This window comes from Haliotis rufescens, unplaced genomic scaffold, assembly GCF_023055435.1.
Source record: "Haliotis rufescens isolate VD_foot unplaced genomic scaffold, xgHalRufe1.0.p SCAF_4, whole genome shotgun sequence".
Taxonomy (NCBI): Eukaryota; Metazoa; Mollusca; class Gastropoda; order Lepetellida; family Haliotidae; genus Haliotis; species Haliotis rufescens.
This window is the reverse complement of record NW_025964112.1, coordinates 59,440,783-59,463,711: the sequence shown is the minus strand read 5'-3', so window position 1 is coordinate 59,463,711 and position 22,929 is coordinate 59,440,783. Positions and strand designations below refer to the sequence as shown.

The window sequence follows — 22,929 nt, the reverse complement described above, 5'->3', positions numbered from 1 at the left end:
AATTGGTAGAATAGTCAAGGAGTAGCTTTAATGCAACAGTTTACGTTAAATTGGTAGAATAGTCAAGGAGTAGCTTTAATGCAACAGTTTACGTTAAATTGGTAGAATAGTCAAGGAGTAGCTTTAATGCAACAGTTTACGTTAAATTGGTAGAATAGTCAAGGAGAAGCTTTAATGCAACAGTTTACGTTAAATTGATAGAATAGTCAAGGAGTAGCTTTAATGCAACAGTTTACGTTAAATTGATAGAATAGTCAAGGAGTGGCTTTAAAGCAACAGTTTACGTTAAATTGATAGAATAGTCAAGGAGTAGCTTTAATGCAACAGTTTACGTTAAATTGGTAGAATAGTCAAAGAGTAGCTTTAATGCAACAGTTTACGTTAAATTGATAGAATAGTTTCAACTCAGTGACGTCCAGATGCATTGTTTACGCAGGACATCGCAATCAACATATGTTGACATGTACTTTGTCATTGTCTAGTCCCACACAATTGCAAGGAAATACCCACGACCTTGTCTCTGATTAATATATCATGTTTATGTATTTCCTCGAGTATGTCGTATGCTGTAAAAGGTGTTTCATACGGTTATGCTGCCCGGGTCGTATAACCATAACCCTGCCACGCACATACGCCAACCAGATCACGGTCGTGACAAATGATGTGACGACGTTTCACGTGCTAACAAAGGTCACATTTGTCACGCTGACATTCTGACTTGTTTACTCGCCAGAGCCACGCCCCCTTTCTAGAAAAGCCCATTTACTGTAACATATTTGTCTGGCGTATACAAGGCACATGTAGTGTTCCTACATCACAACTTAAGTTGTCATACATTATCTGAAAAATGGGCCCGTATAACATACCCGTAAATCATGGAACAAAAGCTAAACTTAATATTTAAAATACAGCGTTTTAACATATGATTATGAAATTAGCATATTATCATATATTCTCGCTGATAAGCTGCATATTTCAATTTCGTCGATGTCGATTCAGTATTAAAGAATACTTCAAAAATAGTTAATAAATAGAGTGTTGGGTATGGAGTTTGTTCAGACGTGACATTTAATCTAGTATATGTTTTTAAATACATTTAAACCTTGTTAATCCGATCGTCCCCAATCGTGAAATCGCCTGGATTAACTACTTTTCGGATTATCGGATAATAGTTAAGGTATAATATATCCTTTTGTATTAGCTTAGACGCCGAGTAATAAACTCGGAGCTGGTTTTCCGGATTAGCGAGGGTTTGCTGTCTATAAGACAATGTTGGCCCATTCTGACCGAGCAAAGCATAATTTAATTAGGGGGCACGGGTGGCCCAGTCGTCTAAGGCGCCGCAGAGTTGCGTCTCTAGGGCACGCCAGAAACCTATGATTGTGGGTTCGAATCCCGCTTCGCCCCGATTATGTTTCTTGGTTTGTCAGCACTAAACCGTGCTCGTGGGTTTCACCGAAGTGGTAAACGTCTGAGACCTGCATCATTTTAGGCTTTCATTCGACATTAAGCTGACACGCCGCGATATAATCGGAATACTGTTAAAAGCGGCGTTAAACCAACCTCACTCACTCACATAATGTAATTAGATGTCAACAATATGTACGAGTACATCATAAATCATTTTTTTTACACAGATATTTAAGGGCCACAGTACAAAAGACATTGGATGACATCAGGGAATAAATAAAAAAATAATCCAAAATATTAAAACATTGAACATGAAGTAGAGTATTATGTATGTGATGTCTGTGTTATGGGTCTCATTACCGCTGATATATTATACGTGACTGTTCTGACTGCCAGTCGGAAAGTCGAGAGAGTACTCGTTGTGTTTCTTAATAGGCCAGGTCTCAACACGCTAACAGAATAGACTGTCTGTGACGTCTAGTGATGCAGTCAAGATTCTGACATACCTCGGTGCTATTACAGATGTGGTCCAAGACATAGCACTTGACAGCTGGGCAACATTCATGAGTGTCGTGGCTAAACATGTCAGCTCATGGAACTTAACATCCATATTGTATTTGTGAAGCTATGTCACACATCATGTAAATATAGTTTCACGCATCACTTCATTACTGCTTACCCAGCTCAATCTGTTGTACTTACATGTATTTTGTCATTGCAGTTGTCAAATAATGTAATGTAATTGTATGTACTACTCTCCAAATCATTGGGGGAAATAAAGAGTATTCATTCATTCATTCATTCTTAATGAGAATGTTTCGTTGGAGTTTTAATGGTTGGGACAGGATTGTTAGCAGTATGTTGAAACGGACTTGCTGCGTAATTCAAACACGTGATTAAGAATCTTGAAATTGAGTAGTTGCAAATCTATTTAATTTCAGAAGGAATTCTGGGTGTACATATACATAGGGGTGGTGGGGTAGCCTAGTGGTTAAAGCGTTCACTCGTCACTCCGAAGGCCCGGGTTTGATTCCCCACATAGGTATATATGAAACCCTTTTCGAATGAGCCCCGTCGTGATTTTGCTGAAATATTGCTAAAAGCGGCGTAAAATCCATCTCACTCTCCTTACATGTGCGTATTCAGGGTATATTTGTGTTTATTAAAGAAACGTTTGTGCTTGTATTGGGTGGATGAACAGTGTTGGTGCTATTGTGTGTTTTATGTGTTTGGACATCAGCTATTCGACGCTGTGAGCATACATTACATTAATTTAGTAACGCTTTCAGTTTCTTTAGCGCTGTTTCACATTCTGTCCACACAGGGAAAGGGGAACTACTTTGTGTCCTGTGTGATTCGTGAGCATTACTTAAACCTGTTGGTGGGCAGTTTCGTAAACATTTACCGCATATTATTATTATTATTATTATTATTATTATTATTATTATTATATTATAGCTATATACAGGGCGATGGTGGTTTAGCGTTCGCTCGTCACGCCGAAGACCTGGTTCGTATCCCCATATGGGTACAATATGTGAGGCCCGTGAGGGTGGGTGGGGCTGGTGTGTGTGTGTGTGTGTGTGTGTGTGTGTGTGTGTGTGTTAAAAGCATGCTCCCCCAGAAAATGTTACAAATTAGATGCTCTTAAACGCTATTTTCCTGCATTTTGGGATCGTTCATATCTATCTATCTATCTATCTATCTATCTATCTATCTATCTATAACATTTTCGACTTCCATGCAAGAAACGAAATGCCAAATGAAATATTTACATTAAAACGAATCGATAATATTACTTTTATGTGTTTTTACATGTTCATTCGTAGAATGCGATGGTTATTTATTTTTTAATATTTTAACGCGAGGCGTTCTATCATTGTAATGAAACTAATTGTGTAAACGCGGTTTGCTTTCGTCACAAAACCATCGACCACGTAAGGATTCCGATTTTCAAATTAGGCAATGAATATATTACGTTCGTCCGTGTAGAGTTTGAATTAATAATTTACTGCATAGATGGTAAATTGAAGTTTACTTATACACAAATGTGCTTTTTGGTGTAAATTTTAGGTGTAAAACACGTACGCACACACACACACACACACACACACACACACACACACATACATACATCGAATGTAAAAATATTCGTAAAAATACAATTTTTCCCTCATGCATGAAAGATAAATATATTAATTTATGTCAATTTATTAAGATCACCAATATCAATATGATATGGAGAATACACGGGTGGTCCTGAGGGTTAAGGCCTCTTAACACGCAATTCAAAGTCAAGTTGATATGTAATACCAAGATTCGCTGGCACTTTAAGGCATCGCAAGTCTCAATGCAGAGTTGCGTCCCTTAGTCCACAATGATCCAGTGATTTGGAGTTCGGATACCGACTTCGCCCTGATTATCATCCTTGGTTTGTCAACATAATGCCCGTGCCCCTGGGTGTCAGGAAGATGGAAAACATTTACGATCTACTCGAGCTCCTTTTGGGCTTACCCCGCATTGAAGTGACACGGTGACTGAGCGTCTCAATGCGACCGTTACCCTGACTCACGCCCAAAATATAGATGAAATAACAACACAATATCCTTTATCGCTGTAACACGTTGAGACATTTGACACCTGTACAGTTCCAGATGAAGAAACTACAATCGATAAAACATCCCTCCTGTCTTAAAGCCAGTTCAAGAATGCAAATAAACCAGATGGTTAGGAGTAAATATTCGGATATCTGCAGTGATCTTCGTTCAACCTTCCGTTGTCCAAACGGAAGGGGGACAACTCTTTTTCATTTCGACACGTCTATAGGTCTATAACAATGTTGTGTGTAGAGTACTTGGAAAATCGACTTCCAATAACCCACCAACAATGGTGACACCATCTGTGCGGCCAACTCACGCGCCACGTGCTCCAAGCTCGTGTGCACTACGTCACCATAACATGCCAACATCTGATACCTTACGTTCCAGCATAGAGACATAACCAGAAATGGCGTCGACATTGAGGTGTTTGCTGGTTGTGTTTGCCCTCGGGGCTGTCTGTTGTGCAAACAGGGGCAAATTTACTTCTATGTCAAATTTGGAAAAGCTTTTTTACATCGAATCTGAAGTTATAGCGCTCTCTGACGTATTTCTTCGTGAGGAACATTTCGCCCACCAAGGCGAGGACCCCCATAACCTCGGAGGAATGAAAAAGTGAGTAATAATAATAATAATAATAATAATCATCATCATCATCATCATGTTGATAATAATGATAATAATAATGGACATGTTTTACGCCATATCCACCCGCGAGTCCATGCTTATAACGCTACATAAATCATGGAAGCATAGCTAAGGAGTAAGAACTGATCTATGAAGAGATGGGTTCAATCCGTCTTTCCGAGTGTCCAGCGGAACCTTGTTAATCCGGACTGCACCGATCCTTGTGAAATCAACCTGATCAGCATAATTCTGTATTTACGGCATGGAGAGGTGTTCCCTTGGTTTCGGGCGTTCCCACAAAGATCGTGTGGAACATGGGAGGTCCGATTAACGGGGTCTGGACTGTTCACCAACCACTCTATCACGTATTTCCCGGACACCAATGGGTATACAATAGCTTGAGTCTGTTATTACATCTTACATTATTACATCGGTTTGGGTACGTTGTGGCTAAAGCGTTAGCTTGTCTCACCTATACCCGGGTTCGATTGTCCACATGGGTCGTTGTGTGAAGGCCGTTCACTGTGACCTTCGTCTTGATATGGCTGGTAAATGCTAAAATGCGGCGTAAAACCCAATTCACTCACTCTTCATCCCATAATATATTGTGTAGAAAATAACACAGTGTGAAGGGTGGCAGTTTCAGTTTCAATGGGAACGAACGATTTCATCAAGTTCTAACTATAAATATTTCATCAGTGGTGTCCATGTTAGTTATATACAGTAGAAACAGGGACTGATTTATCAGTACATTTTCATAAGCATTTGATCAAAGAAATATACTATTTACTGATAAACCTACAAATAAAATTGAATCAGCTCTTTTACGAATCATTTTCTCCTGATTATGACACCTATGCCTTGATGGCACTAACAACGTAACATTCACGTTAAACTTTCTTGATTCGGAATGTTAAAAACTGTATTTACATGCTAGCTGAATCTAATGGACATGCATTCGTTATATTGTACTGATGTCATGAATATAGAAATGGACACAGCACTGCCAACGCATCGCCTGTAAAATTGAGCGTGGCTACTGTAAAGGGAGATAATCGATGCTCTCCTCTATTTCCTGCGTGCCACATTGTGCGCCAGATGTTACCAAGTCACAACATGCCATCACAATAACTCGCACGTGTTGACGGATATAACGCGTGAATAACATCGCGCATGTACAGTTATAACAATCATGACAATATTGCGATTAAAGCATTCGAAGTATAACAGTATTTAAGAAATAAAAGTTTCCGTTCCGTTTCCGTTTCTTTTTTTAATTCGTTAAATTGATATCATTTATACCATACCCGTGTTCGTGGATTTCACCAAAGTGGTAAACGTCTAAGACCTGCATCACTTCGGGATTCCCTCCAACATTTAGCTGACTCGCCGTGATATAACTGAAATACTGTTCAAAGCGGCGTTCAACACAACTCACTCGATCACTCGCTCACTGAAGAAAGAAACCAAACCAACAAACAAACCAAATGTTACTACGAAATCTCATCAGGTAGAAATCTTGAATAATTTTGCTTGAAGTACTATGACTCTGTTTGCTTGTATTCTTTGTTGTTTTTTTTGTTTAACGCCGCTCTCAGCATTATTCAAACTAAGTGCCTGCGGTCTGTAAATTATCAAGTCTGGACAAGACAGTCAAGTGATTGACACCATGAGCATCGATCCACGCAATTGGTATACGATGACATGCATCAACAGTCAGTTTGCTGTGTTTGAGCGGAGTATTCATTTTAAACTGCGGCATCGTATCTCAGTGGGCTACCTCTATGAAATCGGCTTTAGTCCGGACAAGTACAAGCAGCCACACACAAACACACACACGCACGCACGCACGCACGCATTTAGACGCGAGGTTAAGTCCCGTTTCACCTCACCTAACTTTTTTGTGCTGAGGGGTATTTTGTCGACATGTTCCAGAACCGTGGAGAAGAACAAGGTGATTCACCGGAACATCTCGAATATGAGCGAGTACCTGAGCCACCCAATCAATGTGTTCCATCTGACGAGGCGCCTCTGCAGAGAGTGGAAGTCCACGCTACAGATCATATGGACCGGAGAGCCGTGTCAGAAATGTGGGTAGACATAGGGAGCTGTGTCAGAAATGCGGGTAGATTTAGGGAGCTGTGTCAGAAATGCGGGTAGGTTTAGGGAGCCGTGTTAGAAATGTGGGTAGCTATAGGGAGCCGTGTCAGAAATGCGGGAAGCTTTAGGGAGCTGTGTCAGAAATGCGGGTAGCTTTAGGGAGCCGTGATAGAAATGTGGGTAGATATCGGGAGCCGTGTTAGAAATGTGGGTAGCTATAGGGAAATGTGTCAGAAATGCGGGTAGCTTTAGGGAGCTGTGTCAGAAATGCGGGTAGCTTTAGGGAGCTGTGTCAGAAATGCGGGTAGCTTTAGGGAGCCGTGATAGAAATGTGGGTAGATATCGGGAGCCGTGTTAGAAATGTGGGTAGCTATAGGGAAATGTGTCAGAAATGCGGGTAGCTTTAGGGAGCTGTGTCAGAAATGTGGGTAGCTTTAGGGAGCCGTGTTTGAAATGTGGGTATATATCGGGAGCCGTGTCAGAAATGTGGGTAGCTATAGGAAGCCATGTCGGAAATGTGGGTAGCTATAGGGAACCGTATCAGAAATGAGGGTAGACAAAGGGAGCCGTGTTAAAAATGAGGGTAGACATAGGGAGCCGTGTAGGAATGTGGGTAGCTGTAGGGAGCCCTGTATAAATGTGGGTAGCTGTAGGGAGCCGTGTAGGAATGTGGGCAGCTATAGGGAGCCGTGTAGGAATGTGGGCAGCTATAGGGAGCCCTGTATAAATGTTGGTAGCTATAGGGAGCCGTGTAGGAATGTGGGCAGCTGTAGGAAGCCGTGTAGGAATGTGGGTAGCTATAGTGAGCCGTGTAGGAATGTGGGTAGCTATAGGGAGCCGTGTAGGAATGTGGGCAGCTATAGGGAGCCGTGTAGGAATGTGGACAGCTGTAGGGAGCCGTGTAGGAATGTGGGTAGCTGTAGGGAGCCCTGTAGAAATGTGGGGAGCTATAGGGAGCCGTGTAGGAATGTGGGCAGCTGTAGGGAGCCGTGTAGGAATGTGGGCAGCTGTAGGGAGCCGTGTAGGAATGTGGGCAGCTGTAGGGAGCCGTGTAGAAATGTGGGCAGATGTAGGGAGCCGTGTAGGAATGTGGGCAGCTGTAGGGAGCCGTGGAGGAATGTGGGCAGCTATAGGGAGCCGTGTAGGAATGTGGGCAGCTATAGGGAGCCGTGTAGGAATGTGGGTAGCTATAGGGAGCCGTATCAGAAATGAGGGTAGACATAGGGAGCCGTGTAGGAATGTGGGTAGCTGTAGGGAGCCCTGTAGAAATGTGGGTAGCTGTAGGGAGCCGTGTAGGAATGTGGGTAGCTATAGGGAGCCGTGTAGGAATGTGGGTAGCTATAGGGAGCCGTATCAGAAATGAGGGTAGACATAGGGAGCCCTGTAGAAATGTGGGTAGCTATAGGGAGCCGTGTAGGAATGTGGGTAGCTATAGGGAGCCGTGTAGAAATGTGGGCAGCTGTAGGGAGCCGTGTAGGAATGTGGGTAGCTATAGGGAGCCTTGTTAGAAATGTGGGTAGCTATAGGGAGCCGTGTAGGAATGTGGGTAGCTGTAGGGAGCCGTGTAGGAATGTGGGTAGCTGTAGGGAGCCGTGTAGGAATGTAGGCGGCCATGGTCCAAGCTTATATGTGCGTAGTCGGAATTCGTTTGCTTTTCATCCGCTACTGTTTAGAGAGACATGTGTGATGGCATGAAAACACAGTCTTAATCATATGTGTAGTCCGTGTCTGTACAATTCCAGGGAATATCCCCCAGCTGAAGGCTAGATTGGCCAATATCAACAACAATATGCCGACCAGAGACGACCTGATGCGAGTTGCCCTTGGCATCGCCCACATCCAGTACACAGAGAACATGACTTTTGATGACATCTACGCCGGGGTCATCAGAGGCCGGAAGTCCCTGCAACCAGTGATCATTGAAGACCTCATAGATTTGGCCTGGGGGGCGTTCAGCGGGGGTCAGTTCCTGTTCACGACGAACGTTGTAGAGCGAGTCCTTAAAGAATGCAAGAAAAACCCCGGGAGCGAGTACTGCAATTCACCGAAGGCGTTCAAGATAGCTGCATCGTCATACTATGAGGTATTGGTTCGTACATAGTGGATCTATCTTGTAGCAGTTGTCGGGAATCGGGACAAGGTTGTGTTCGCAATCGGCTATGCAGAACTGTGTCCCTTAGTCATGTCAGGATCCGCTGAATCTGATTCCCCTGATTAGGATCCTTGGATCTTCAGCACCATACCTAGGTCACTGATCGTGGGTTTCATCAAAGTGGTAAACGTCTAAGACTTGCGTAATCACGTTGTATCCCCACATCAAGTTGTTCAAATGGCCGTTAAACCCAACTCACACACTCACTATATCAGTAGTATTTGACATGATGTTGCGATGCACGACGGTGCTTATTTTGTTCGCCGCGAATAGATCCAAGATGGCTGATGCGGCGTTCAGCAATAATCACTCACTTCCTTTTTCTGTTTGTTTACAGTATATTTTTTTTCTAAATTGTTCATCCAGATCATGACTCTCAAACCAGAAACTAAGGCGAAGAGTTGACAGCACTATAACCAAATATCGTTTTATTTCAGATGAATAAACTGGAAGAGGCAGTTCAAATGATAGACAAAGTTCTTTCAATGGGTAAAGTAGCTATTATCTAATGAAAGATGCCCTCTGTACATATACCGTATCTGTGAGATGTAAGAAAGCTGCCACGTGTGTTGTCGTGACCAAAACATCCCTTTGACAGTTCAACATATTTAACAGAATAGTCTTAAGCTATTTGCCAGTACCGGCAAATTAAATTCAAGTCCCTTAAATACTACTTTGTTTGTTTGCTAGTTCGTAATTTTATGATGTATTATATAACAGTTAATGGTTGTCCTAAGTGCGCGAGGACAATGTCTGTGTTTTACATAAGGTATTAATTACAATGGCTAGGATTTGGCAAATAATTGCACGAAACAATGGAACACAGTCCCCATTAAATTAAAATGGCGGACTACAGTCCGGCAGCAGAATCACGGTATGGAACGATAAGACCTCTGAGTTAATCGTTCTCCTCTGTCTGTAACAGTATGTTGGTACACAGTACAAGATGACAATACTTTTCCTGGAAATGTTACTCTTCTGTACGGTTGTACTTTGGCTTGGCTGTAGATCCAGAAGACAAAGGTGCCCTAAGAAGCCGTCGGTTTTACGCAGGGAGGCTGAGGAGCAAGTCCAGGGGCAAGGAGGTCCTCTTCGGCGCCCGGAACGTCAAATACTACGAGACTTGCAGGGGAGAGAGGAGGAAGGTGACACTACAGATGGACACAATATCCAGGGGTGGTGTGTGTGTGTGCGAGCGAGCGTGCGTGCGTGCGTGCGTGCGTGCGTGCGTGCGTGCATGTGGCTTTTAGTGAAAAATCGACATTGATTGGCCTGAGAACTGAAAGGATTTTAATGGGCAGTTCATGTTACATGAGTTTTGCGTTATTCTATCAATATTCCGGAACACGGGACATCATGGCCCACTTGCACAAAGCGATCTTAGCATTAAGACCATCTTCTGTCCCATACTTTAACATACACCTACAATAGCTTCAGTGATGAGATTGCTTTGTACAAGTTGGCCTCGGAATGGGCTTTACAAATTGTACCCAAGTCGGGAATCGATCCCAGCCTTCGATGTGACCAACACACACCGTCTGACTGGTATAACTAAATAAAGTAATATTTAGACATTTACTGAATGTTCAAAGTATGGAAGATGTTCAAGAATACGTCAAAAACGATCGCTATGCTGACGTGTCGCTGTCTGCCCACAGAGCTCCGCCCAGATGTCCCGCCTACACTGTGTCCTGCTCCCCACCCGTTACTTCCTGGTGTTTGAGAAGGCAGAGTACCATCACATGGATCCACCCATTGTGGAATTCCACTCAACCATACAGCCGCAGTTCCTCAAAGTAATGAAGAGAATTGCAACAAAAGCCGTGAGTAGTGCCAGTAGTTGTTATTGATGTCGCAGTGGGAGTAGTAGTAGTGGTAGTAGTAGTGGTTGTTGCTGTAGAAACGGTAGTAGTTGTTGTAGTTTTGGTTGTAGTAGGTATTGTTGCTATTGTAATAGTAGCAGTAGAAGGAGTAGTTGTGGTAGTAGTTGTTGTTTTTGCTGTAGTAATAGTAATAGTAGTTGTTGTTGCTGTAGTAATGGTAGTAGTTGTTGTTGTAGTAGTGGGAGTAGTAGTAATGGTAGTAACGGTTGTTGTTGCAGTAGTAATGGTAGTAGTTGCTGTTGTAGTGGTTGTTGTAGTAATTATTGTTGCTTTAGTAGTAGTAGTAGTTGTAGTAGTAGTAGTTGTTGTTGTAGTAGTTGTTGCTGTAGTAATTTTAATATTGTTGTAGTAATGGCTGTAGCCGTTGTTGTAGTAGTGGTAGTAGTAATTGTTTCTGTAGTTATAGTAATAGTAGTGGTAGTAGTAGTAGTTGTTGCTGCTGAAGCAATGGTAGTAGTAGCAGTGTTGATAATAGTGGCAGAAGTAGTTTGTTGGTTTAACGCCGCACTCGGCAGTATTCTATCTGTATGACGGTGTCCTGTAAATAATCGTGTTTCGGTCAGACAATCCAGTGATTGATGTTATGATCTACGAATCGAGCCGTCGGGCCAAGTCACCGAGACTGACCACCCGTTGCATTAAGTCGGCTCTTACGACCAGCCTAGGTTTGCTGGAAACCAATTCCAACCCGAAGTTTCCAAGGGGCGGCGACAGCAGCAGCAGCAGCAACAGCAGTAGTAGTAGTAGTAGTCTTCAGCAACCCATGCTTGTCGTATGAGGCGACGAACGAGATCGGGTGGTCAGGCTCGCTGACTTAGTAAATGCATGTCATCGTATCCCAATTGCGTGGATGGATGCTCATAATATCAATCACTGGATTGTCGTCATATAGCTTGAATATTGCTGACAAGCAAAGTAGTAGTAGTAGTAGTAGTAGTAGTAGTGAGCTTGGTACCAGTGTGAATGGTGAAACTATATTCGAAATAGCTACCGCCCACTTGTCAAATGCCAAACGACTTTTCAATTGGGCCAGTAACATTTCCGTAAAGCTGATCCGATTGTCTTGTTGATAATTCGAGTCAATACATTTTTATATCTAGTAATCAATAAGTCAGTTAAGGCGTCATTTAAGGACAAAGTCTGTTGTTGTTTTGTTTCATTTCGTAGTTTATGGGAAACCCACCTGAAGTAACAAACTGGGTTTTTGCTGTAGACTGATTATGACTGATATACATGTACATGCGGTTTTAGCGATGCGTGTGAAAGTCTAAGAACCACCACAAACGTCAGGAAAACGTATAGTACGAAGCAACTAATCAGCCCCGACCTTGTTTATTGCAATGGTCTCAAAACACAGGTTCACACAACTATGTTGGTTGTAGACACAAGTAGGGCCAGTAAAATGTGATAAGGGCTTGCAATATGTTTTTATCAAGAAACCCTCTGGCCTGTTAACTTTGGAAATTACTTTGTGTTCTTCATACACTGAGTGGAAGTACTGGTGGTTTTGAAATGTTTTCTGTAAGTACCGGAACTGGTCTGTTTCAGTACCGCGAGATGGCAACGAGGAACCTCTACCAGTCCCCGGACTTCACGTAAGTAGCCGCCCTCATTCGTCACCACTCGCCCCTTTCCGTAACCTGCAAGAAGACTCGTCCTCCTGTCAATGAATGTCACGTGCGAAAATGCGACTAACCAATCAGAATGCGCGTATGACTTCAATTACTTCAGTCAAAGAATCCCTCATGAATAATGTTTGATTTTACATATGTCTTGCATTTAAAAATATACCCAAGATACATTTAAATGTGTTCAACAATACTGTATAAATAATGTAAGTCCCGATGTGTTTTCAATAGCATCTGGAATATATATGATATATGGGAGAATTATACGTGAATCATTACGCAACGAGTTGACAATTTATTTATTTGTGGCTAGTTAATGAAAGCTAAAACGGAGCTTAATTGGATCTAACGCATAGTCGGATATTACACACCTAATACGCACGTTGGATAATCCGACCTAATAAGCACGTTGGATAATCCAACCTAATACGCACGTTGGATAATCCGACCTAATAAGCTCGTTGGATAATCCAAGCTAATACGCACGTTGGATAATCCAACCTTATACGCACGTTGGATAATCCGACCTAATACGCACGTTTGATAATCCAACCTTATACGCACGTTGGATAATCCGACCTAATAAGCACGTTGGATAATCCAACCTAATACGCACGTTGGATAATCCAACCTTATACGCACGTTGGATAATCCGACCTAATAAGCACGTTGGATAATCCACCCCCCCTGCCTTAACAACGCGTGTGCTTCAGTAATGAATAATAGGGGAAAACAGATACCAGGCACTGTTCCACAAAGCTATCTTAGATCAGTGTACATCTATGTTAAAGTATGGGAGTTACGATCGCCTTAGCGCTAAGATCGCTTTGTGGCACGGGCCCTGATACTTGGATCTCCCAATGCATGTCTCCTCAGTAGGTACTTTGTAAGATGTGGCATGTAATGTATATTTCAGGTTTCGGCCGCTCCCTACGTATGCATATAAACAGTATGCTTCAAGATTCATGCACCTCAAGTCTCCGCTAACATGGCCCTTTGTGGAGGGAAGCGTCGAGGTGAGACAAGCAGGAAATACAGACTAGCTACATCTACAGTAAACAGTCTCTATAGCTACATCTACAGTAAACAGTCTCTATAGCTACATCTCCAGTAAACAGTCTCTGTAGCTATATCTCCTGTGACCATTCTCCATAGCTATATTTCCAGTAAACATTCTCTATAGCTACATCTCCAGTCAACACTCACAGCTACACCTACAGTAAACATTATCTGTAGCTATGTCTCCAGTCAACGCTCACAGCTACACCTACAGTAAACATTCTCCATAGCTACATCTCCAGTCAACGCTCACAGCTACACCTACAGTAAACATTATCTGTAGCTATGTCTCCAGTCAACGCTCACAGCTACACCTACAGTAAACATTATCTGTAGCTATGTCTCCAGTCAACGCTCACAGCTACACCTACAGTAAACATTCTCCATAGCTACATCTCCAGTCAACGCTCACAGCTACACCTACAGTAAACATTCTCCATAGCTACATCTCCAGTCAACGCTCACAGCTACACCTACAGTAAACATTATCTGTAGCTATGTCTCCAGTCAACGCTCACAGCTACACCTACAGTAAACATTCTCCATAGCTACATCTCCAGTCAACGCTCACAGCTACACCTACAGTAAACATTATCTGTAGCTATGTCTCCAGTCAATGCTCACAGCTACACCTACAGTAAACATTCTCCATAGCTACATCTCCAGTCAACGCTCACAGCTACACCTACAGTAAACATTCTCCATAGCTACATCTCCAGTCAACGCTCACAGCTACACCTACAGTAAACATTATCTGTAGCTATGTCTCCAGTCAACGCTCACAGCTACACCTACAGTAAACATTCTCCATAGCTACATCTCCAGTCAACGCTCACAGCTACACCTACAGTAAACATTCTCCATAGCTACATCTCCAGTCAACGCTCACAGCCACACCTACAGTAAACATTATCTGTAGCTATGTCTCCAGTCGACGCTCACAGCTACACCTACAGTAAACATTATCTGTAGCTATGTCTCCAGTCAACGCTCACAGCTACACCTACGGTAACATTATCTGTAGCTATGTCTCCAGTCAACGCTCACAGCTACACCTACAGTAAACATTATCTGTAGCTATGTCTCCAGTCAACGCTCACAGCTACACCTACAGTAAACATTATCTGTAGCTATGTCTCCAGTCAATACTCACAGCTACACCTACAGTAAACATTATCTGTAGCTATGTCTCCAGTCAATACTCACAGCTACACCTACAGTAAACATTATCTGTAGCTATGTCTCCAGTCAACACTCACAGCTACACCTACAGTAAACATTATCTGTAGCTATGTCTCCTGTGAACATTCTCCATAGCTACATCTCCAGTAAACAGTCACAGCTACACCTACAGTAAACATTATCTGTAGCTATGTCTCCAGTCAACGCTCACAGCTACACCTACAGTAAACATTATCTGTAGCTATGTCTCCTGTGAACATTCTCCATAGCTACATCTCCAGTAAACAGTCACAGCTACACCTACAGTAAACATTCTCTGTAGCTATGTCTTCAGTAAACAGTCACAGCTACAACTCCAGTAAACATTCTCTATAGCTACATCTCCAGTAAACAGTCACAGCTACATCCCCAGTAAACATTCTCTGTAGTTATGTCTCCAGTAAACAGTAACAGCAACATCTCCCGTAAACATTCTCTGTAGCTATGTCTCCAGTAAACAGTCACAGCTACATCTACAGTTAACAATCACGGCTGCTTCTACTGTAAACAGTCTCTATAGCTATATCTACAGTAACTATTCATTATAGCTATATCTACAGTAACTATTCATTATAGCTATATCAACAGTAACTATTCATTATAGCTATATCTACAGTAACTATTCATTATAGCTATATCTACAGTAACTATTCAATATAGCACTTTCTATGAGAATCCGTTATGGGTACATCATTCTACAATAAAAAACGTCATTGTAGCTACATCTATTGTAAACGAACTGTTAGCTATAGCTACAGCAAACATCTGTCACCTTTGTTGTATTAAGCTCTGAACAGTCAATAATGTATTACATGTGTAGGGGGAACTTTTGTGTTGGCTCAATGGATGTATTAAGAATTGTATCGTCGTAATGCTATGCTATGCTATGCTATGCTATGCTATGCTATGCTATGCTATGCTATGCTATGCTATGCTATGCTATGCTATGCTATGCTATGCTATGCTATGCTATGCTATGCTGCCTTATACTGATGTGATATGATGTGTCTGTATTCTAGATCCGACAGATCAGCCTGGAAGGCATGTATTTCAGGCCTAAAGATCGAGAAAACGTGAGTACTGAGGCCGTGAGTTCTTGTGTAAGACAACCAGCTGCCAGTCACACGTCAGCCACACTCCTGGTAAATAGTGGCATCATTCCAAACACACCACGCAGTGATACCAGAGGCAATGACCCCTATCCAACATTGTGCAAATATGAAAAGCTGAATTTTGACATGACCATTTTTAGGGAAAGCAACTTATCCATAAAAAGTGTTGCGTTCTTCCGAGTAGGGGATAATTCAATCATTGTAGGGGGAGATTGAAGATGTGATGACAAGTGAACTTCTCTTTTTATTCCAGTTGCCGAATCTTGGCTCCCACGTTGGGTCTTTCTTTACCTTTGTAAGTAGATAAAGGTTGTACTAGTGTAGATATTCAGTCAGTTCATATCAACAGTCGTGATTTCTTTAAATTAATTTGTTTGTTTGTTTATGTTTGTTTGTTTGTTAAACGACATACTCAGCAATATTCCAGCGCTTAACTTGGTTAATGTATGTCATCATATCCCATGTGCGTAGCTCGATGTTCACGGTGTCAATCACTGGATTGGTTGGTCCAGACTCGATTATTTACAGACCGCCGTCACATAGCTGGAATATTGCTCAGTGCGGCGTTAAACAAATAACAACAACAACAACTGCTTAATCATTACTTTTAAAATTTTATATTTTGTTTGTTAGAATATTTCAGCCCCTTGTGCCGTGTTGCATTATTCTACTGTGTGTCTTCATCTACTTCCAGCTGGACGACGAATACAACGGCGGGGAATTTGTATTTCCTAAATACAAGCTAAAGATAACTCCCAACATTGTGAGTCTGACGTGTTGAATTAGCTTAGACGTATTACCCTGTCCATGGATGAAGGTGAAACGTCCAACGGAAAACTATCTCATCGGAGTCTCATACAGACTTGCGCAGTGGCCGATATTCGTCCCCAATTCTTTAACAATTCCTACTCCTAATTCTTGTTACTGTGCATTAATATATAAAACTAATAACTAATCGTATGGCTCGAAGAATTAACCTATTTTCCCTTATGAATACATAATAGGACAAGACAAATAAATAGGAACAGGTTTTAATGCTTCGTTTTTATTTATTGCATTCCATCTCAAATACCTCTGAATTTATGAAAATATAAACTTTTAAAAAAATCCCAATTTTGAACAAAATAACGATTTTTCGCAATTGTCCTACAAGGGGCACTAAATCAAGAACCCGAGATAAATAGCTGGTAATAGAAACAGAATGTACCGGAACCGTAAAGACACGGCGATCTACATGACAGGTTAAATTTAGTCAGTAGACTTTACTGTATTGAATGCTGTACAGTGGACTAGGTGGTGTCTCTTTTGGCAAGTGACTTTGTTCGAAATATGCCCGTGTTCACCGAGCAGTTAGTTGGTACCAGGTAGAATGAGATGGTAACGTGATTGTTAACCTTCTTGCGCCTCATGTGCATCTTCGGTTGTATACTCCCAAAGGAGCTGAGTAATGGAATCGAGTGAACAATGATCCTTTGACACTGGTACAAATGTAGCGTATTGTACATATACACATCTTGGAATATCTTGGAATCGGACCAAACTACAGACTGAGTGTAATTTCAGCTTAATGAGCATGATGGAACTCGACGTTTATTGCGACGTCACACTGTGTGGTGTGACGTCTTGCCGTATTAATTCTACATGTTTTTATCTGACTAATGTTTCTGTTTTAGGGCAATACTATATTCTTCTTCCCGACTAGAAGCACACTGAACATCTGTCCCGTATCTTATGGAGTCCAATGGCGTGAGTAATACAGTGATTTGATCCTCACATGGAAAGTGTTCTGTCGCTTTTATTTCAATACATGCTTGGAGACACACCACCTTTAATGGTCCTATTTTCTTAACATAGATACAGAAACCAATTTAAATATATTTATTGATATTGCTGAAACTGGGCTTTGCGCCTTGTACCCATGTGGGGAATCGAACCCCGGTCTTCGGTGCGACAAGCGAACGCTTTAACCACTCGGCTACCCAACCGCTCCCCTACGCCAAGGGAAATATCAAGCCTTTCTAAAATAAACGACAACATTATGTTATTAAAAAAAAAATAGGGTAAAATATCTTGTTTCGTCTCCTCATTTTTGACAGCAGAACTCAGGGTTCAATAAGTAAACCGCCGGGTAAAAGAAAGTATATACTTGAAAATTGGATTTGACCCCAAACTTGTAAACGTTATCAAAACGTTACTAGGCTGAAATGCATCACCATCGAATGACCATTTCTTGTTTGTTTCCTTTTTCGCCACCATCAAACATGAATGTATAGGGTTTTTTTCCCGGGTGTATATATTAATTGAATTACACTTACCACGAGCCTGCAAGCCATATTGTACGACCACGGGTGTACTAGCAAGACTGTACTATAGCCCTGAGTGTACTAGCCATGAATAAAGCAGCTAGGTTATGATGCTCGTCTCTGCTGCGACAACTGTGTTGGCTAGTCTACACGGCAGTGATGCATCTTCGGCATGGATCTCTTATGATGCTTCAATGGACCGGCTATTGCCTGACTCTAATGAAGGGAACGTGGGGTAGCTGAGTGGTTAAAGCGTTCGCGCAGTGTTCGCGCAGTGTTCGCAAAAAGCACCTACCCGTAGGCCCGTAGCAGGTAGATCTCATGTCGGGCCCGCAGTTTCAAATTTGTATGGAATCTTATGGTCGGCAGTAAATTCACGTTACGATTTAATTGTCACAATAAGTTTTTTTAAATGAAGCCCCAATGAGTTGGTTAGGAATCTTATGGTCGGCAGTAAATTCACGTTACGATTTAATTGTCACAATAAGTCTTTATAAATGAGGCCCCAAAGAATTGGTTAGGACCAGCAGCTTTTAAAATCGGTGGGTCTTGATGGCAGCCTGGCCATTTTGTATTTCAAACACTGCCGTCAAGTCAAAGGCCCGGGTTCGAATCCCCACATGCGTACAATGTATGCATACCATTTCTGGTACCCCTTTCCGCTATATTGCTGTAATATTGCTAAAGGGGCGTAAAACAGTACTCACTCACTTCACTTTTAGGTTAGATGTTATATGTAACGGTGCCAGTCCAATCTTTCTAAAATAGCTTTGCAGTTTCATCCATGTGTATATTCTTGGATTCCAGTTGCGGTTCAGTCACTATTCGAGAAGAAAGTGAAGGGCTTGTGTCGCCTTTATGACCAGAACATGTGGGATAAGGACGGCAAATGGAAGTTGGCGTATTAACTCGGACTGGCTTGGCTTCCTGACTTCATCATTGCAGAGGGTGTTGTTCACACCACGCATCAGTCACCCTCGTACTCGACACATTCATTCTAAGCCCATCCCAGTGTAAGAGTGGCTGATCTTATGCTGGTATATTCTTCACATTGTGGGGAAGTGGACCAGGGTGCCGTTGTACAAAGCGATCTTAGCGCTAAGGTGATCGTAACTCCCATATCTTAACATAGACTTACGACAGACGTAGCGCTAAGTTTGTTTTGTATAACGGCACCCCTGTGTTTTATATGTACATGTACCCTGTGACAAGATGTGTGTGTGTGTGTGTGTGAGAGAGAGAGAGGGAGAGTGTTGCTGATAGAATTTAAAGTCAGTAGTCTCTTAACTCTTAACTTAAGTTCAACAGTTCATTTTGTGTCCATATTAATTGTCTTTATGTCCTTCTGCAATAAGATAAATAAGGACAAACTTGTGTTAAAATTGACATTGACACGCGTAGGCTTGGCATAGGTTTCAACGCTACTCGGAGCCGTGAGTACTTAATCAGGCATATCTACTTACTTACTTACTTACTTACTTAGTACTTATCTCGACTCGTTTGTTTCTGTATTATCTATGGCCATGCTTATCTCCTAGTCCATTGAAATATTAGCTGACACAAAAAGTTAGTTTGACGGAGTATCGTATCAAGCTTCCGGTTCATCCACTGTTTTCGGTGGTTTATGAAGTGTCACATCTGGACGCTTTGTCTTTGGACGATCGACCATTTGATATTCTTTTGGAGGGTGAGTGTGTTTGGCCGGGAGAGGAGGTGTGTGTGTGTGGGGGGGGGGGGGGGGGGGGGGCGTGATGTCTCGGATTTTGTATTGAAACCAGATATTCTTTTTTAGCTACAACTGCAGAACTAGGTATTTTTACAATCACAACTATGGGCATTTCAACAATGTTATTTCTGTGGTAGACAATCTTTTAAAAACGATATGTTTTTAAGAATTTCAGTGACAATTAATTTTTTTCGATAAGATCCAAGGCCCCCCCAGAATATCGAATGGTTGACCCCTAATTGGTGTTTGCCGTATGAATAAAAACTGATGATTTGAAATGTGCCTCCGTAGGAGCTTTGCGTCATACGTAAAACTGAACCAAGGTTCATGTGTTCTAGATTATGGAAACAAGAGCTGCGTGTTGTGTATAAATATGATAAAATAAACCTTACTCAAACATTTTTCATGTGTTGTCTATCAATAGATCCTACATGCTTACTCCATCTTATCGACACGTCACCTCGCGAAGTGACGTAATCATATATACCACTTAATGGAACACCGGGTGTTCTCAACTTCTTTTGAGTAGTATATATTGAAATACAGGAGAAGTAAACCGAGTAAACAGTGAGTTGCCCTTTGCACCGTTTGAACTGTACCTCGTTGTCACGACGTGTCAGATGAACATAGGAGGCACGCCCAAAGGTATGGGGACGAAGATGTTTATCGCGTTGAGAAAACTCACGAACACGGACGGGAATGGAACTGATAAACCAAAAATCCAAATCAGGGCGAATCAACAAATCTTTGCATGAATAAGGGACGCAACTCTGCGCATAAAATGCAGTGCCTTTCTCAATGGGACACTCGTATCCCTAACACTAAATTTCTTTTCATAATGGTTGAATATTTCAAATGTTGATATCCATTTGAGGAAACAGAGGACTCGATGCATCTTTCTAACCTGGAAGACAAATGTCACTTGGCAGTGAACCAACGGACAAGATGAAGAAAACACCTGAGAGTCGTGCTTTGTGAAGCCCGTGTATTTAGAGAACACTATTTCACAGTTTGTTTGTTTATTTGTTTGTTTGTCACTAATATTCCAACTATAAGACGGGGGTCTGTAAATAATCGATTCTTGACCAGACAATGCAGTGATTGACATCATGAGAGCATCGATCCACGCAATTGGGATACGATGACATATGCATCAACCAAGTCAGCCTGGTTCCCTGTGTAGGCTGCGCTGGCGCTACGTACCCAGGGATCCAGGCTGCAACCATGCAAGTCAGCGAGCCTGACCACCCGATCCCGGTAGTTGCCGCTTACGACAAGCATAGTCGTCTTTTACGGCAAGCATGGGTTGCTGAAGACCTAATTCTTCCAGCTATTTCACAGTAACCACAAAGAATAGGGCCATGTGTTGATTAGCAGACAGACCACACAATCCAATCTTTGTATGAGAGTCGTAGTTGGCCATAAACTGTCCGCTGACAGCATATTTCAAATAAGAGCTGTTTTACAATTCATCGTTGTTTCTTCGCACGATGTGTAGCAATGGCAGCTGATCACAAGACAGGCGATCCTCACCGAGTCACAGCCTGGCTCCCAGGGTACACTGTAGCGCCAGCGCAGCATGCCCAGGGAACCAGGCTGATCGAGTCACTGCCTGAAGCACAACAGCCGGCTGATCAACAATGGCCGCAAGGGTGGCAACAGGTTGAATGTGTGGACTTTATAGTCTCAGGCAGGTTTGTGTGTGAAATCAATTCAAACGTCGGGGCTGCTGACACCACATGGCGCACGGTATTCACATTTAGACATTCAGAGGTTGCGTGTGAGTGAATATTGTTGACGCTTGTACATTTGGAATCAATCTCATCAATATGCAGTCACGTGACGTCGCGTCCCCCATTTTGACTCCACGACAGCGATTGCGTTCGATTTGTTAACCAAGGTAAACCCGTGTTGACAAAGGTATAACCTAAGTTAACATTGGTTGACCAGTTTTAGGTCGTGTTAACTGATTGACGTCACATATCGGTTGCCCTAAGTTGCCCTACCTACTGAACCCCTTGGGGCGATACTCTATAGTTAGCAGCCTCCAAGTGACGTCATCAGTGAAGAAAATTAGTTTCATTTATTGATTGAATCATGTATACAAACATAACAAATGTTATATTTGGGATACCACTTTCTTAGTAAGGTACAGATTCTCGTACTTTTTTGGGTTGAGTCCCGTCCGGGATTCGAACCCACACTTGCCAGAGTGAGGCACCTAATCGCCAGCACACAAAGTGTACTTTACTAAGAAAGTGTTATCCCAAATATAACATTTGTTACATTTGACCTCTTTCTAAATGGCATTGTGTATTCATGAAAACAAACATTTCAATTAATATAATAAAAAAATAGGTATTGATCGTATATGTTTATTCTGATATGCGTCAGTGAAATTTAACTTTTGGATTGTTGAAATTAATACTTTAGAATTAATGCAACTTTGATGATGATTTTGCAGTTCTTTTGATGTTTGATGTTTTGAACTTTATTGTCTTTTTATATGCATTAAATAAAAAATGTAAAATGACAGCTTTGTCAAGCAATCAAAAACTAGTAAACCTCTCAAATGTATGTGTTTATGTAATAGCATATGGCTATTGTGTTTCTCCCTCCTTACAGCCATCATCATATCTAAGGTTGCATTTTATGCGTCATATTTCGGATACTGCCCTAAGTTATCATTGATTAACACTGGTTAACTCAAGCTGAATCTAGTCAACCCTGGCTGCTAGAATGTGATAACCTCGGTCACTCGAATTACACTAATCGAACGCACGTAACGTTATCAGCCTTCATACACATCACTGTGTGTTATGATGGACTTCTAACGTTTTTAATAGTTAAAATGCGTATCAAAAGTCAATATGGGTGGGCGGTTTTTAAAAAAATGCTAAATGACCCAAATGGTTTTACGCCGTTTTTTTTTCAAATATTCCTGCAATAACAGAGCGGGGACATCAGACATCGGCTCCACACACTGTACCCGCGTCTATGAAATGCTTGGCTCTTACATACAGCATACTTAGATCTTCTTCCATTGTGACAAATAGTTTCAACATTCTTAAACAAAACACATGGTAATTTCTAAATAAAACAATTTCTCGA

The 22,929-nt window shown here is 41.8% G+C and overlaps 1 protein-coding gene across 2 annotated transcripts; it reads left to right on the top strand.

The window, feature by feature from the left end:
* The first annotated feature begins 4,369 nt into the window (after nucleotides 1-4,369).
* On the top strand, nucleotides 4,370-20,219 carry LOC124113774 (prolyl 4-hydroxylase subunit alpha-2-like). 2 transcript variants are annotated; one of them, XR_007218112.1, is made up of 14 exons: nucleotides 4,370-4,622; nucleotides 6,570-6,724; nucleotides 8,477-8,817; nucleotides 9,324-9,375; nucleotides 9,895-10,031; nucleotides 10,545-10,709; nucleotides 12,318-12,364; nucleotides 13,314-13,413; nucleotides 15,697-15,750; nucleotides 16,043-16,084; nucleotides 16,484-16,552; nucleotides 17,463-17,535; nucleotides 18,900-19,322; nucleotides 19,806-19,822. XR_007218112.1 is itself a non-coding variant. In XM_046474294.2 (13 exons), exons 1-13 carry the CDS (start codon nucleotides 4,417-4,419, stop codon nucleotides 18,998-19,000), a joined length of 1,542 nt encoding a protein of 513 aa, XP_046330250.2. In that variant the 5' UTR covers nucleotides 4,370-4,416; the 3' UTR covers nucleotides 19,001-20,219. The 2 variants fall into 2 exon arrangements, 1 of the variants encoding a protein (XP_046330250.2); XM_046474294.2 differs by having other exon boundaries at nucleotides 18,900-20,219.
* Nucleotides 20,220-22,929: the final 2,710 nt, after the last annotated feature.